The 12,470-nt window shown below is 41.5% G+C and overlaps 1 protein-coding gene across 1 annotated transcript; it reads left to right on the top strand.

Moving 5' to 3' along the window:
• The first annotated feature begins 559 nt into the window (after positions 1–559).
• On the top strand, positions 560–8,221 carry LOC136835814 (uncharacterized). Its single transcript, XM_067099667.1, has 2 exons — positions 560–648; positions 6,315–8,221. The coding sequence occupies exons 1-2, from the start codon at positions 560–562 to the stop codon at positions 8,071–8,073; spliced, it is 1,848 nt and encodes a 615-aa protein (XP_066955768.1). The 3' UTR covers positions 8,074–8,221.
• Positions 8,222–12,470: the final 4,249 nt, after the last annotated feature.

The raw sequence follows: 12,470 nt of genomic DNA, 5'->3' as shown, positions 1-12,470 counted from the left end.
GATCGGAGTGCTTGCATAGCAATGCATATAGTGGTGATCATAAATGAAATGTGGCAATAATGGTTACAGAGAAATATGTATAAAAGTCGTATGGGAGAAGTTGTGTTTCTTCGACCGTGTGCTCTTCTCATCAGATGACTCATGGAAGAGAAAGTTCATCTTGGTTGTTGGTCTCCTTGCGGACCACACACGTGGTCTTTACAGATACTCCCCCCAACAAGAAAGGCCCAACAGTTGAAAACTGTCTTGCTGGCAACATCAAGGCTGGCTTTTGTGTGAGAGTACCTTCCTCACGATGTCCGAGGATGACTTGGGTTGGCCGCCCGTGGCGGGTGGTGTGATGAACCGCTGCAGCTGCCTGTAAAGGTGCAGCAGTTGATCGTCTCCCCTGGGAGCCCCACCTGGTTGAGGAATTTCTTGGCCCTCAGGGCAGGCAGCAGGCTGAAGCATGACGTCGGCTGATCCTTGATAGCCAGCTCGAGGATGCCGTCCAGGGAGCCTTTCGAGGATGGCAGCAGGCTGGGATGGCGTTGGCTGATCCTTCAGTAAAATTTCGAGGATGCTGTCCAGCAAAGAACTCAAGGGCGACATCCGGAAGGTCACTCCCACCCTGAAGAACCATGCCTCTGGGTCACGGGACATAAGCGGGTAAAGGTGTGTGGGCGCGTAGGGCCGTTGGCGGGGTGGGTCATCTCCTCTGGGTCCGACATCTCGTCAGCCTCTTGGTCACCTGGGGTCGAAACCAATGTAAGGAAGGTACTGACTGACATGCTGGCATAGTTGTTGTCTGGTTTATTACTGCTTTATGCACAGAATCTTCACAGAGGTTATCGGCTGGTGAGAGCCACAATGTAGTTACTACTCTCTGACAAATCAGAAGCGTTCTCTGGGGCCTTTTAGGCATCTGTGTTTGTTCACAGACAGAAACATACATACAATTTGATACAGAAGATTCAGTTGAACATTACAAGTACATGATCGGAGCGCTTGCATAGCAATGCATATAGTGGTGATCATAAACAAAATGTGACAATAATGGTTAGAGAAATACATATAAAAGTCGTATGGAAGAAGTTGTGTTTCTTCGACCGTGTGCTCTTCTCATCAGATGACTCACGGAGGAGAAAGTTCATCTTGGTTGTTGGTCTCCTGACGGGCCACACACATGGTCTTTCCAAGCCTACTACCGAAAGAATTACGAAAATAATTTTTTAGTTGCTAAAAGAAACGAATGTATTAATGTAATTATTTTTAATTTTTTACATAAAACTTTATGATACAGTAATTCATATTTCATTAAGAGAAAAAGAGAGAAATGGTCTTTACAATTGAAGTCTCAGCACAGTAGCTGGGGACGAAACCTGACAGGCATGGTTAAACTAGCTGGGGAGATATGAAATTCAAATTTTAAATATTTTTAAGGTGATTAGAGATGAAACATCAGCAGTGATAAAAATCCTCTTGTGTACTGTTATAATATGTGTGATAATCATAGAGTCAACTATACTTGTAATGAAGTACAGTCCAGTAAATCACAGAAAAAAAATATGGCAACTCATACCTATGTACGCATGTTTACATCAGTAAAACAATTACAAATGTCGGGACTGACAATTTGTAAGGAAGGGGTTGAGTGACATACTGGCTGGGTGTTGTCTAGTTTATTACTGGTTCCTTACTGAATACATGTACAGATTCTTCACAGTTGTTATTGGCTGGTGCGAGCCACAATGTAGTTTCTACACACAGACAAGACAAAACAGAGATTGTGTTTCGGACATCTGTGCTTGTCGACAGACAAACAGATGGTGATTGCGAGAGACATAATAAATGTACAATGATAAAACATATATAAATGGAAAGGCCAGGAAATTCCACATATGGACATTTGCATGAGATTTGAGACAGATTAATGAATACAATGCAGTAGCATATATGTGAAATGGCGAGACGTTTGGCGTCTTCACAAACATAAACACACATACATACAGTTTGATACAGAAGATTCAGTGGAACATTATGAGTACATGACTGGAATGCTTGCATGGCAATGCAAGTAGTGGTCATTGTACATGAATCGAGACAACAATGGTTAAAGAGGAACAGACAGGAACATCATATGGTAGAAGCTGTGTTCCTTCGAGCGATCGCTGCTGACGCACGGGCGAGAGGGAAAGAGAGAGAGAGAGAGAGAGCGGGATGCTTCGTTGTCTTGTTTTGTCCGATGGCTGACTCACACGCACGTGTCCCCATAGGACCGCCATGTGGTCCCTTACAATACTCCCCAACCAAAAGCAAGGCCCAGTTAGCGGAAATTGTCTTGCTGACAATTCCAATGGGCGCAAAGGGCTTGGGCTTTGGACAGGCAGCAGGCTGAAGGGGGCGCCGGGTCAGGCTGAGACCAGGAACGGGAGGACAGCATCGGATTGAAGGATGACATCGGCTGATCCAGGTAACCAGCGACGAGGGCGGCAGCAGGCTGAAGGATGACGTCGGCTGATCCTTCAGTAGCCAGCTCAAGGGGGACGGCAGCAGGCTGAAGGATGATGTCGGCTGGTCCTTCATTGGACAGCTTGTCCGGTACGAGTTCGGGGGCGGCATCAGGCTTCCTGGAGGAGTCATCCAGGGGTCCGGTGGTGGGGTGGGTCGTCTTGGAGGGTCAGACATCTACTGAAGGCTCGGGAACGTTGAGAGGTTGAGTCGAGGAGGCAGCAAAGGATTCGTTGGTGCGTGGGTCGTCATCGTGGGTCAGACGTGTACTATCGGCTCTTTCAGGTCACTCCAGGGTCACCAGTGTAAGGAAGGGGTTGAGTGACATTCTGGCTGGGTGTTGTCTAGTTTATTACTGGTTCCTTACTGAATACATGTACAGATTCTTCACAGTTGTTATTGGCTGGTGCGAGCCACAATGTAGTTTCTACACACAGACAAGACAAAACAGAGATTATGTTTCGGACATCTGTGCTTGTCGACAGACAAACAGATGGCGTTATTGAGAACATAATAAACGTACAATGATAAAACATATATAAATGGAAAGGCCAGGAAATTCCACATATGGACATTTGCATGAGATTTGAGACAGATTAATGAATACAATGCAGTAGCATAATATGTGTGAAATGGCGAGACGTTTGGCGTCTTCACAAACAGAAACATACATACAGTTTGATACAGAAGATTCAGTGGAACATTATGAGTACATGATTGGAATGCTTGCATGGCAATGCAAGTAGTGGTCATTGTACATGAATCGAGACAACAATGGTTAAAGAGGAACAGACAGGAAATTGTATGGTAGAACTTGTGTTCCTTCGAGCGATCGCTGTTGATGCACGGGAGAGAGAGAGAGAGAGCGGGATGCTTCGTTGTCTTGTTTTGTCCGATGGCTGACTCACACGCCGCGTGTCCCCATGAGACCGCCATGTGGTCCCTCACAATACTCCCCCAACCAAAGCAAGGCCCGTTAGCGGAATTGTCTTGCTGACAATTCCAATGGCGCGAAGGGCTTGGGCTTTGGACAGGCAGCAGGCTGAAGGGCGACGCCGGTCAGGATGACGCCAGCCAGCAGGAACTTGAGGAGGACAGCAGCGGATTGAAGGATGACATCGGCTGATCCTTCGGTAACCAGCTTGAGGGGGACGGCAGCAGGCTGAAGGATGACGTCGGCTGATCCTTCAGTAGCCAGCTCGAGGGGGACGGCAGCAGGCTGAAGGATGATGTCGGCTGGTCCTTCATAGGTCAGCTTGTCCGGTACGAGTTCGGGGGCGGTGTCAGGCTTCCTGGAGGAGCCATCCAGGGGTCCGGTGGTGGGGTGGGTCGTCTCGGAGGGTCAGACATCTACTAAAGGCTAGGGAACGTTGAGAGGTTGGGTCGAGGAGGCAGCAAAGGATTCATTGGCGCGTGGGTCGTCATCGTGGGTCAGACGTCTACCATCGGCTCTTTCAGGTCACTCCAGGGTCACCAGTGTAAGGAAGGGGTTGAGTGACATTCTGGCTGGTTGTTGTCTAGTTTATTACTGGTTCCTTACTGAATACATGTACAGATTCTTCACAGTTTTATTGGCTGGTGCGAGCCACAATGTAGTTTCTACACACAGACAAGACAAAACAGAGATTATGTTTCGGACATCTGTGCTTGACGACAGACAAACAGATGGCGATTGCGAGAGACATAATAAACGTACAATGATAAAACATATATAAATGGAAAGGCCAGGAAATTCCACATATGGACATTTGCATGAGATTCGAGACAGATTAATGAATACAAAGCAGTAGCATAATATATGTGAAATGGCGAGACGTTTGGCGTCTTCACAAACAGAAACATACATACATACAGTTTGATACAGAAGATTCAGTGGAACATTATGAGTACATGATCAGAATGCTTGCACGGCAATGCAAGTAGTGGTGATTGTACATGAATCGAAACAACAATGGTTAAAGAGGAACAGACAGGAAATTGTATGGTAGAACTTGTGTTCCTTCGAGCGATCACTGCTGACCAACGGGAGAGAGAGAGAAAGAGAGAGAGAGAGAGCGGGATGCTTCGTTGTCTTGTTTTGTCCGATGGCTGACTCACACGCAAGTGTCCCCATAGGACCGCCATGTGGTCCCTTACAATATTCCCCAACCAAAAGCAAGGCCCCGTTAGCGGAAATTGTCTTGCTGACAATTCCAATGGGCGCGAAGGGCTTGGGCTTTGGACAGGCATCAGGCTGAAGGGCGACGCCGGTCAGGATGACGCCGGCCAGCAGGAACTTGAGGACAGCAGCAGATTGAAGGATGACATGGCTGATGATTGCCCTTAACCAACGAGGGGCGGCAGCAGGCTGAAGGATGGCGTCGGCTGATCACCCAGTAGCCAGCTCGAGGGGGACGGCAGCAGGCTGAAGGATGACGTCGGCTGGTCCTTCATCGGTCAGCTTGTCCGGTACGAGTTCGGGGGCAGCGTCAGGCTTCCTAGAGGAGCCATCCAGGGGTCCGGTGGTGGGGTGGGTCGTCTCGGAGGGTCAGACATCTACTGAAGGCTCGGGAATGTTGAGAGGTTGGGTCGTCATCGTGGGTCAGACGTCTACCATCGGTGCCTTCAGGTCACTCCAGGGTCACCAGTGTAAGGAAGGGGTTGAGTGACATTCTGGCTGGGTGTTGTCTAGTTTATTACTGGTTCCTTACTGGATACATGTACAGATTCTTCACGGTTTTATTGGCTGGTGCGAGCCGCAATGTAGTTTCTACACACAGACAAGACAAAACAGAGATTGTTTCGGACATCTGTGCTTGTCGACAGACAAACAGATAGCGATTATGGGAGACATAATAAACGTACAATGATAAAACATATACCAATGGAAAGGCCAGGAAATTCCACATATGGACATTTGCATGAGATTTGAGACAGATTAATGAATACAAAGCAGTAGCATAATATATGTGAAATGGCGAGACGTTTGGCGTCTTACAAACAGAAACATACATACAGTTTGATACAGAAGGTTTGGTGGAACATTATGAGTACATAATTGGAATGCTTGCATGGCAATGCAAGCAGTGGTGATTGTACATGAATCGAGACAACAATGGTTAGAGAGAAATAGACAGGAATATTGTATGGTAGAAGTTGTGTTCCTTCGAGCGATCGTCGCTGACGCACGGGAGGGAGAGAGAGAGAACAGGATGCTTCGTTGCCTTGTTTTGTCTGATGACTGACTTACACACACGTGTGCCCATAGGACCGCCATGCAGTCCCTTACAAACTGGTTTTTTAAAAACATATTACAATGATAATAATAGATAAGTATAATAATACAGTATAAATGGATTCTGTAAAGTGAAATAACATTTTATTGATATTTTGCTGTTTTCATTAAAGGATATGGAGAGAGAGAGAATGTTTATGTACATTGGTAAGCTGTTTAGTGATTTTGTGGAATTTTAATTTAGCATTTCATTGATATTTTTGTTTACATTAATATTAGTATTTGAAAATTAGTAAATTATTTTTTAGGCAATTTTGGGGGTACACACTAAGCACAAAAATGCATAGATTCATGAGCAATAAAGATGTCCTATAACATTTTAATGAGATGAGTATTGTGACATTTGATAAGGTGTAAAAGCCTCTTTTTTTTTTTTTTTACTATTTTTGGAATTGTTACTTTGTGTTCTCGTTTATGACAAGTCATATGCAAATATATACACACGCTATATTTTTATGTAAATGTATGCATATATACTGTGCAGCCATACTTTGAAAGATATCTTAGCAAATCAATATGAAGGATTTTAATGACAACACTTTGATATTAGTTCTTTTCCTTTTCAGAAAATAATTCTCCAGTCTGAGGATCTGCCTGACAATATCTTCAGTTTAAGAATTGAAAACTGTGGTTCTCTTGGAGTGACAAACGCTTTATCTTCTCTTCATCTGAAAACCATTACTTTCAAGGGAATTCAAGAGCTGAGAATCCCATCACAAGCCTTCCTGTCAGGTCTTCGTCAGCTCTCATCTTTCATCCTTGAGAACACAACGGTTCCCTTGATTCCATCATTTAGTTTTAGTTCACTGGCCCAAGTATTTGAAATTCAGTTTCGGAATGTTAACATCGGTTCAGTATCTAGTGATGCATTTTCAGATGTGTCAGATTTACAGAATCTAAAGTTTGTAAACTCTGAAATTACAAGCTTTGAAAGACATGCCTTTGGGAGGGGTACAAGTAAAATTGCTAATCTGATATTGGATGGATCTGACATAGGAACAATAAATGAACGTGCCATTTGGCTAAGTGATTCTGAAATAGTGCATATTGATAAATGCAATATCAATAAGGTTGCAATAAATGCAATAAGCCTCGATAACACATATTTTATTTATCTGACACGTAGCTCTGTTCAGAAGTATGAAGCAGGTGGAATCAGAGGACGCTTCTTCAGTGGTGTCATGATCGATAATGATTATCTTAATCCAACTACAGCAGGCTCAGAACCTAGACCTCTGTTTGACCTTGAAGAATCTCGACAACGGGGAAGTTCAGTTGCTCCCTTTTTTCACTTCACAAACAATGTACTGACGAAACTACTTCCTGATCATGCTTTCTTTATTTCCAGTCCTACCATTAATATTGCAGTTCCTAATAACACATTAGGGGAGTGCTCTTGTCAAGTATATAAAAATTTTCTTCAATCATTGCGAAGAATTTTGGATGATTATACTCTTAATATTCATCAGGCACTGGTAGAACATGGGATCTGTCTGCTTGATCAACAAATTTTCAGCATTGGGTGCCCAGACCTTACACCTAATTTTGAAGGCCCCCTTAAAAACGTCCAGATCCCTCGAAGGGAATTGCTGCAAGAAATAAAAGCAAAGTCCGGGGATGATGAAAAGGCAACTACCACAAAACCAAATGACATTAGTAAAGATCTACCTGGAAATACATCAGAGCCCCTTTTATTGGCCTCATCAACAAAACTTGTGAATAAAACAAAACCAACTTCTGCAATTCCATTAACTACTAAAATGCCCAAACCAACTGCTGCCACGATATTGAACACAACTCCCAACTCCAATGCTAGTGCTATACCATCCTCAGCGATCCAGATAAATTCTCTCAGGATTATCTCTAATAATAAGAATGACAGCGATGACGGCACAAAGGACAAGACATCAGTCATTGAAAAGCCAACTATTTCCAGTGAAGCAGTTGCACCTAGAAAAGAAAATTCCCCAGTTGCCATTGGCCAGCCTGTCATTAGCACTACAATTTTAGCTAATAATTCACAAGAAGATTTATCATCTGTTCATAATACGCCCCTCCCAGTAAAAACAAAAACGGCAACAAACTTTCAGATACAACCACCTCAATTTAGTGGAAAGACTGCAGGTCTGACAGATGCAAAAACAGTTTGGAATGAAATATTTGGTGGCATTTTTAGTCAGAGGCTAAGAAAACCTTTGCCAGTTTCTTTCCCAACATCTCAGCCAAGTGTAAAGTTTAGTAATGTAATGAAACCACTTGAACTGAGAAAATTTCAAAGGGGAAATAAAGTGGTTGTATCTCCACGATAAGAATCATGCACAAGCATAGAGTATAATTAGATAAAGTTATTCTTGGATATGAAAAGCTCCTGCAAATATTTTCGTTGGGTACATTATATTTGAAATCAGGTTATCATCTAAATTTATGCATTCATATTTATTGAACATGCACAGTAAACTACCTAACATAGAAAGTCTTAATTATTCAAAGAGTGCCTAAATATAAGTAACAGCTAACAAATAAGTTGACAATAGATAATGATGATGCAGAATAGGGTCTTATGAGGAGAGTACATCTCTTATTTTTGCTATATGGCTTATTTGCAGCAATATAAAATGATGGCTTGTATTACTAAGGGCAAAGATAAGTGATCTAGAATATTTGTTTTCATTACAAACAGACCCTTCTGTAATACTTTCTTTATGGGTCACCCAAGGCCTCTCATGCATTATGCTTACTAGACTGTCAAAACCATATCAAAAGTAAGTATGATGCATCTAGTCTGTAAATTCATGTCTGTGGTATTCATTCTTTAAATTATAAGATATTTACGCATGAATATATAAAACCACACTATCCAGATGTTCTCGTCCCACTCAGAACAGGTTGACTCCAGTGAGGAAGCAGAATGAACGTCTGGGCAGTGTACCTGGCACCCTCTGCTGCTTATTCTTCTGATGTATGAACAAGCCTGGCTGCTGAATACGTACCAATACCCTGAAAAGTATGCTTTACGAAGTTATTACTTTTCTGTTGTATAGTTCACCATTTTCTGTTGCAATTTCGAGAACAAATTCTATCATTTTCTCTTATGTTTAGAGAACCTTATATAACTGTAAGTTCATTTTGTACGTAAGTTTAGTTTGAAGAAACATTCATTCATTATGACAGTGCAGTTTTACTGATCTGATTATGCCTAAAGGCATGTTACTTACGATTTTCTTAGAGGCTTTAAGTAATCTGTTCATTCAAGATATTTCCAAACTGGCCGAGTTGACCAGGATTATGTAACATCTACTTGTGGTTATGCAAGTGTACACAGGAATCATCAAGAACTGGGGCAACCATACCTAATAGCTAATGAGGAGGGGAGACAGCAGACAGACAAACAGAAGGAAGAAAGAAACCCTGGTGTCCTGGTCATCTCAAGCAGAGAGGAGAATTCACTTCAGTGGAACTTATTCTAGCATTAGCTGGAAAGGGTAGCTGTTTTAAGACACCCCTAACCCCCATCAACTAGTGTCAAGCCACATACACGAGTCACGGTTGGCCAATATGAAAAACATCAGTTGCAGATGTAGGATAAAATGTCATATTTTACCTTTTACTAATTGTTTTAATCCCGCCATTTTTTAAACCCACAGGCCACTGCTACCATACAGCCTTGTTTCACACATCGTGTGACACCCATTCTTGCCAGCTGGACATGACTCTGAATTCATGCAGAAACACCTCCACTGTGTCAATCTCCATCAGAGAGTATCTGAAGGAGTGAATGAAGCTAGAGCTGCTTTCACTATCACCACTGTAACAGAAGAGGGGTGAAATGCCTGCAATAAAAAGCCATGGATATGTTACAACCTTAGTGGTCACTGGTAGGGAAAAGAAAACAAGTGTGGGGCAACCATAGTCCATTGTATCCCTTCCTTGGCCGTCTTCCCTACATCCTCAGACTGACATTAGTGATGATGTCTGATGTACCAGTGGCTAGTGTTAGGTCAAAATCAAAGCTGACTGGGTCATCTCTTGCAGAGTCAGTCCACAGTTCTGCAGCTGGGACAAACTTCTTGGGTTTCTGCTGTCTCTGGAGCCCAAATTTGTTTAATGGCCAGTGAAGGACTTCTGAGAAGGGGACCTTATCCTACAGAACTGTAGTTGCTTCTGACTCACTGTTCATCCTAATCAAGGTGCGTTCTCTACATGGTGTTGAGGATGTCCTTCGTATGTCTCATCATAGAGTAGTTGGCTTAATCTAAGGCAATGAAGAGCATCTCATTTTTATGTCTTGGTGTCAATGAGGAAGCTGGTGACAAAGAGATGTCAGTAGAAGACAACAACGGTGGAGAAATGGCACATAACACCTCAGTCTTTGGTATCAGTTACCCTAGTAGCTTTGATGCCATATAACAGATCAAACTTCTCAGCCTGAGTCCTTGTCCATTCTGGATATGCAGGACTTCAAGAGGGCACAGGTTTCACCAGTCTTAGAAAAAAGCCTGCCATAAATACTGTAAATGAAGCTGACATTAAATTTCTTCCAACTATCATACAGAGAAGCTTACGAAACCAGTCAGCACTAAATACCATCGATAGTAAGAGAAAGACAATGTACATCTATATGCCACCTGAACAGACAGCCTTTCCTGTAACAGCAAGCAATATAAAGGAACACAGAAACTGGCCAATGCCAAAATCATTTAGAGAAAGTGAGAGAGAAACATAAGTGACCAACCAGTGCCAAACACCAAGAGACGGAAAAAGAAAACCAAACACCCTCAGTTGGGGACACACAGTAGAAACCCCCAAACCTTCCCGATCAACACAACCAATGAAGTCCCAACGTCTAAGGATCCGATCTTTACAGCAAAACATCTGACATCACAACTGACAAATGAATTCAGAAATTCATACCTACGTTCTCACTCAAGCCATTGAGGATGATATGCTGTCTAAACAAATGCAAAGCCACTCACCTTACCTGTCCCTTGAATTTTATCTGAATCTTAACAAGCATATGAAAGCCTGCTGTGCAAATGCCTGCTACTCAAGCACCAAATTCATCACTGACAACTATTTCTAAAAATCTTAAATCACCAGTTCTCCAGTGACTAATGATGCCAAGGGCCAGTCATTGCCTGTAAGCAATAGCTACCCAAAACGTTGCCATTTCACCTTTGATGATGTTACTCCTTTCTAGAGGAAAAAGCCAGAACTAACCTTTCTTTTCATTCACACATCAAAGAAGGCAGAACCTTATTTACCTGACAGCATCACTTGTCCTCTGACTTGGCCTTCCAGTTATTATCTGTCATGCTAAATTTATTGATTCAAAATGACTTGCAAAGCCATACACTCAGGCACAGTTTTTCTTTATCAAGTTATAATTTTATGAAATAAGTTTTTACCCATGTATTTAATGTACCATATCTCCCAAAGACTTAGATGAGAGGTAGACATTAATGACTTATTTTAATGTTTGATTACTGATCACTTACCTTAGTATGATGTATTTGTTATACTCTTTTATTTAAGATAATAAGTGTCCTTGTTTGAAATTTTTTTTTATAGGTAATGTATAATAATCATGAATAAAAAAAACTGCAAAACAATAAAACCTAGTCCCTCAGTCTACAAAAATATTTCTTTCATTTTGGGCAGGTAGTTTATATTCAAGATTGACTAACTGTTTTCACTTGAAGGTTTTATTTAAAAACCATAAACAAGCTTAAATTATGACAATTTTCAGGCTAATTTTATTCACTGCCATCAGCTCTTTATTTGGTAATTTATGTCTTAAAACTGAGAATATTACACTGAACAACTTAGGCTAACTGTATTTGCTCTCCCATCTCTTACTACAGGCAGTACTCCTATTGCCATAAATTTCGTTCAAGATGTACTGCACAAAAAGATTCATTATCCATCTATAATAGCTGATATATACATACCTGTTCTACTGAAAAACAAAAAATTACACAAATTATCCAAATGTATACAAATTATCCAAATGTAGACTTTAAAGCTTAAAGCTGATGATACAAGTCTAAAACCAAACAAAATTATTTAGCAATTTATTGATAATGATAGAGCAAGCAGATACCAAGCATGTGTCTATTAATGTAAACTTCAAGAAACTGCAATCACATTCACCTCAGCAACTAACCTGATTCTCTGATTAATGTTGGTTAGTGAGTGTGTGTGTGAAATACAGTTGCTGTTACTGAAAGTGAACGAAGGAAAAAAGGTGAATGTTGTAATGAATTGTGTGCACAGTATATGTCACGGGTAAGAAAATAAAGAAAACAAAATTTTGCACATAGATTAGCATTTGCGAAGACAAATCACCATTTACAGATGTGGTTTGGTTAGGTTGAAAGAGTTAGAAATGATTAGGTACATTCACATGAATTACATTTTGGAATTTTAGGGAAATGCTGTATTGGGGGTGTTCCACAGAGGTTATGAATGAAAGGATCATACTTTTAAAAAGCAAGGTGTGTGCAGGTTGGAGGTACAAAGGGGTCTACAGACTGCTGACAAGGTTTCTGCGTACATGCATAAAACAAATTTGCCTACAGAATTCCCACACTGTGGGTCATTGATTGCACTCAACATTTCAAAGCGCAAACCTGGAATCATAAAATAATAATAATAATAATAATAATAATAATAATAATAATAATAATAAATTTTACTTCAACTTAAG

Source organism: Macrobrachium rosenbergii, chromosome 55, assembly GCF_040412425.1.
Source record: "Macrobrachium rosenbergii isolate ZJJX-2024 chromosome 55, ASM4041242v1, whole genome shotgun sequence".
In the NCBI taxonomy this organism is placed as follows: domain Eukaryota; kingdom Metazoa; phylum Arthropoda; class Malacostraca; order Decapoda; family Palaemonidae; genus Macrobrachium; species Macrobrachium rosenbergii.
This window is presented reverse-complemented; position numbering and strand designations above follow the sequence as displayed.

What these genes read in the sequence shown, in the direction of transcription:
- LOC136835814 (XM_067099667.1), top strand. Translation starts at nt 560, where the DNA reads ATGCTGTCCAGCAAAGAACTCAAGGGCGACATCCGGAAGGTCACTCCC. An exon ending in GGGTCACGGGACATAAGCGG is followed by an intron (nt 649 to 6,314) that starts GTAAAGGTGTGT and finishes CTTTGATATTAG; the next exon opens with TTCTTTTCCTTTTCAGAAAA.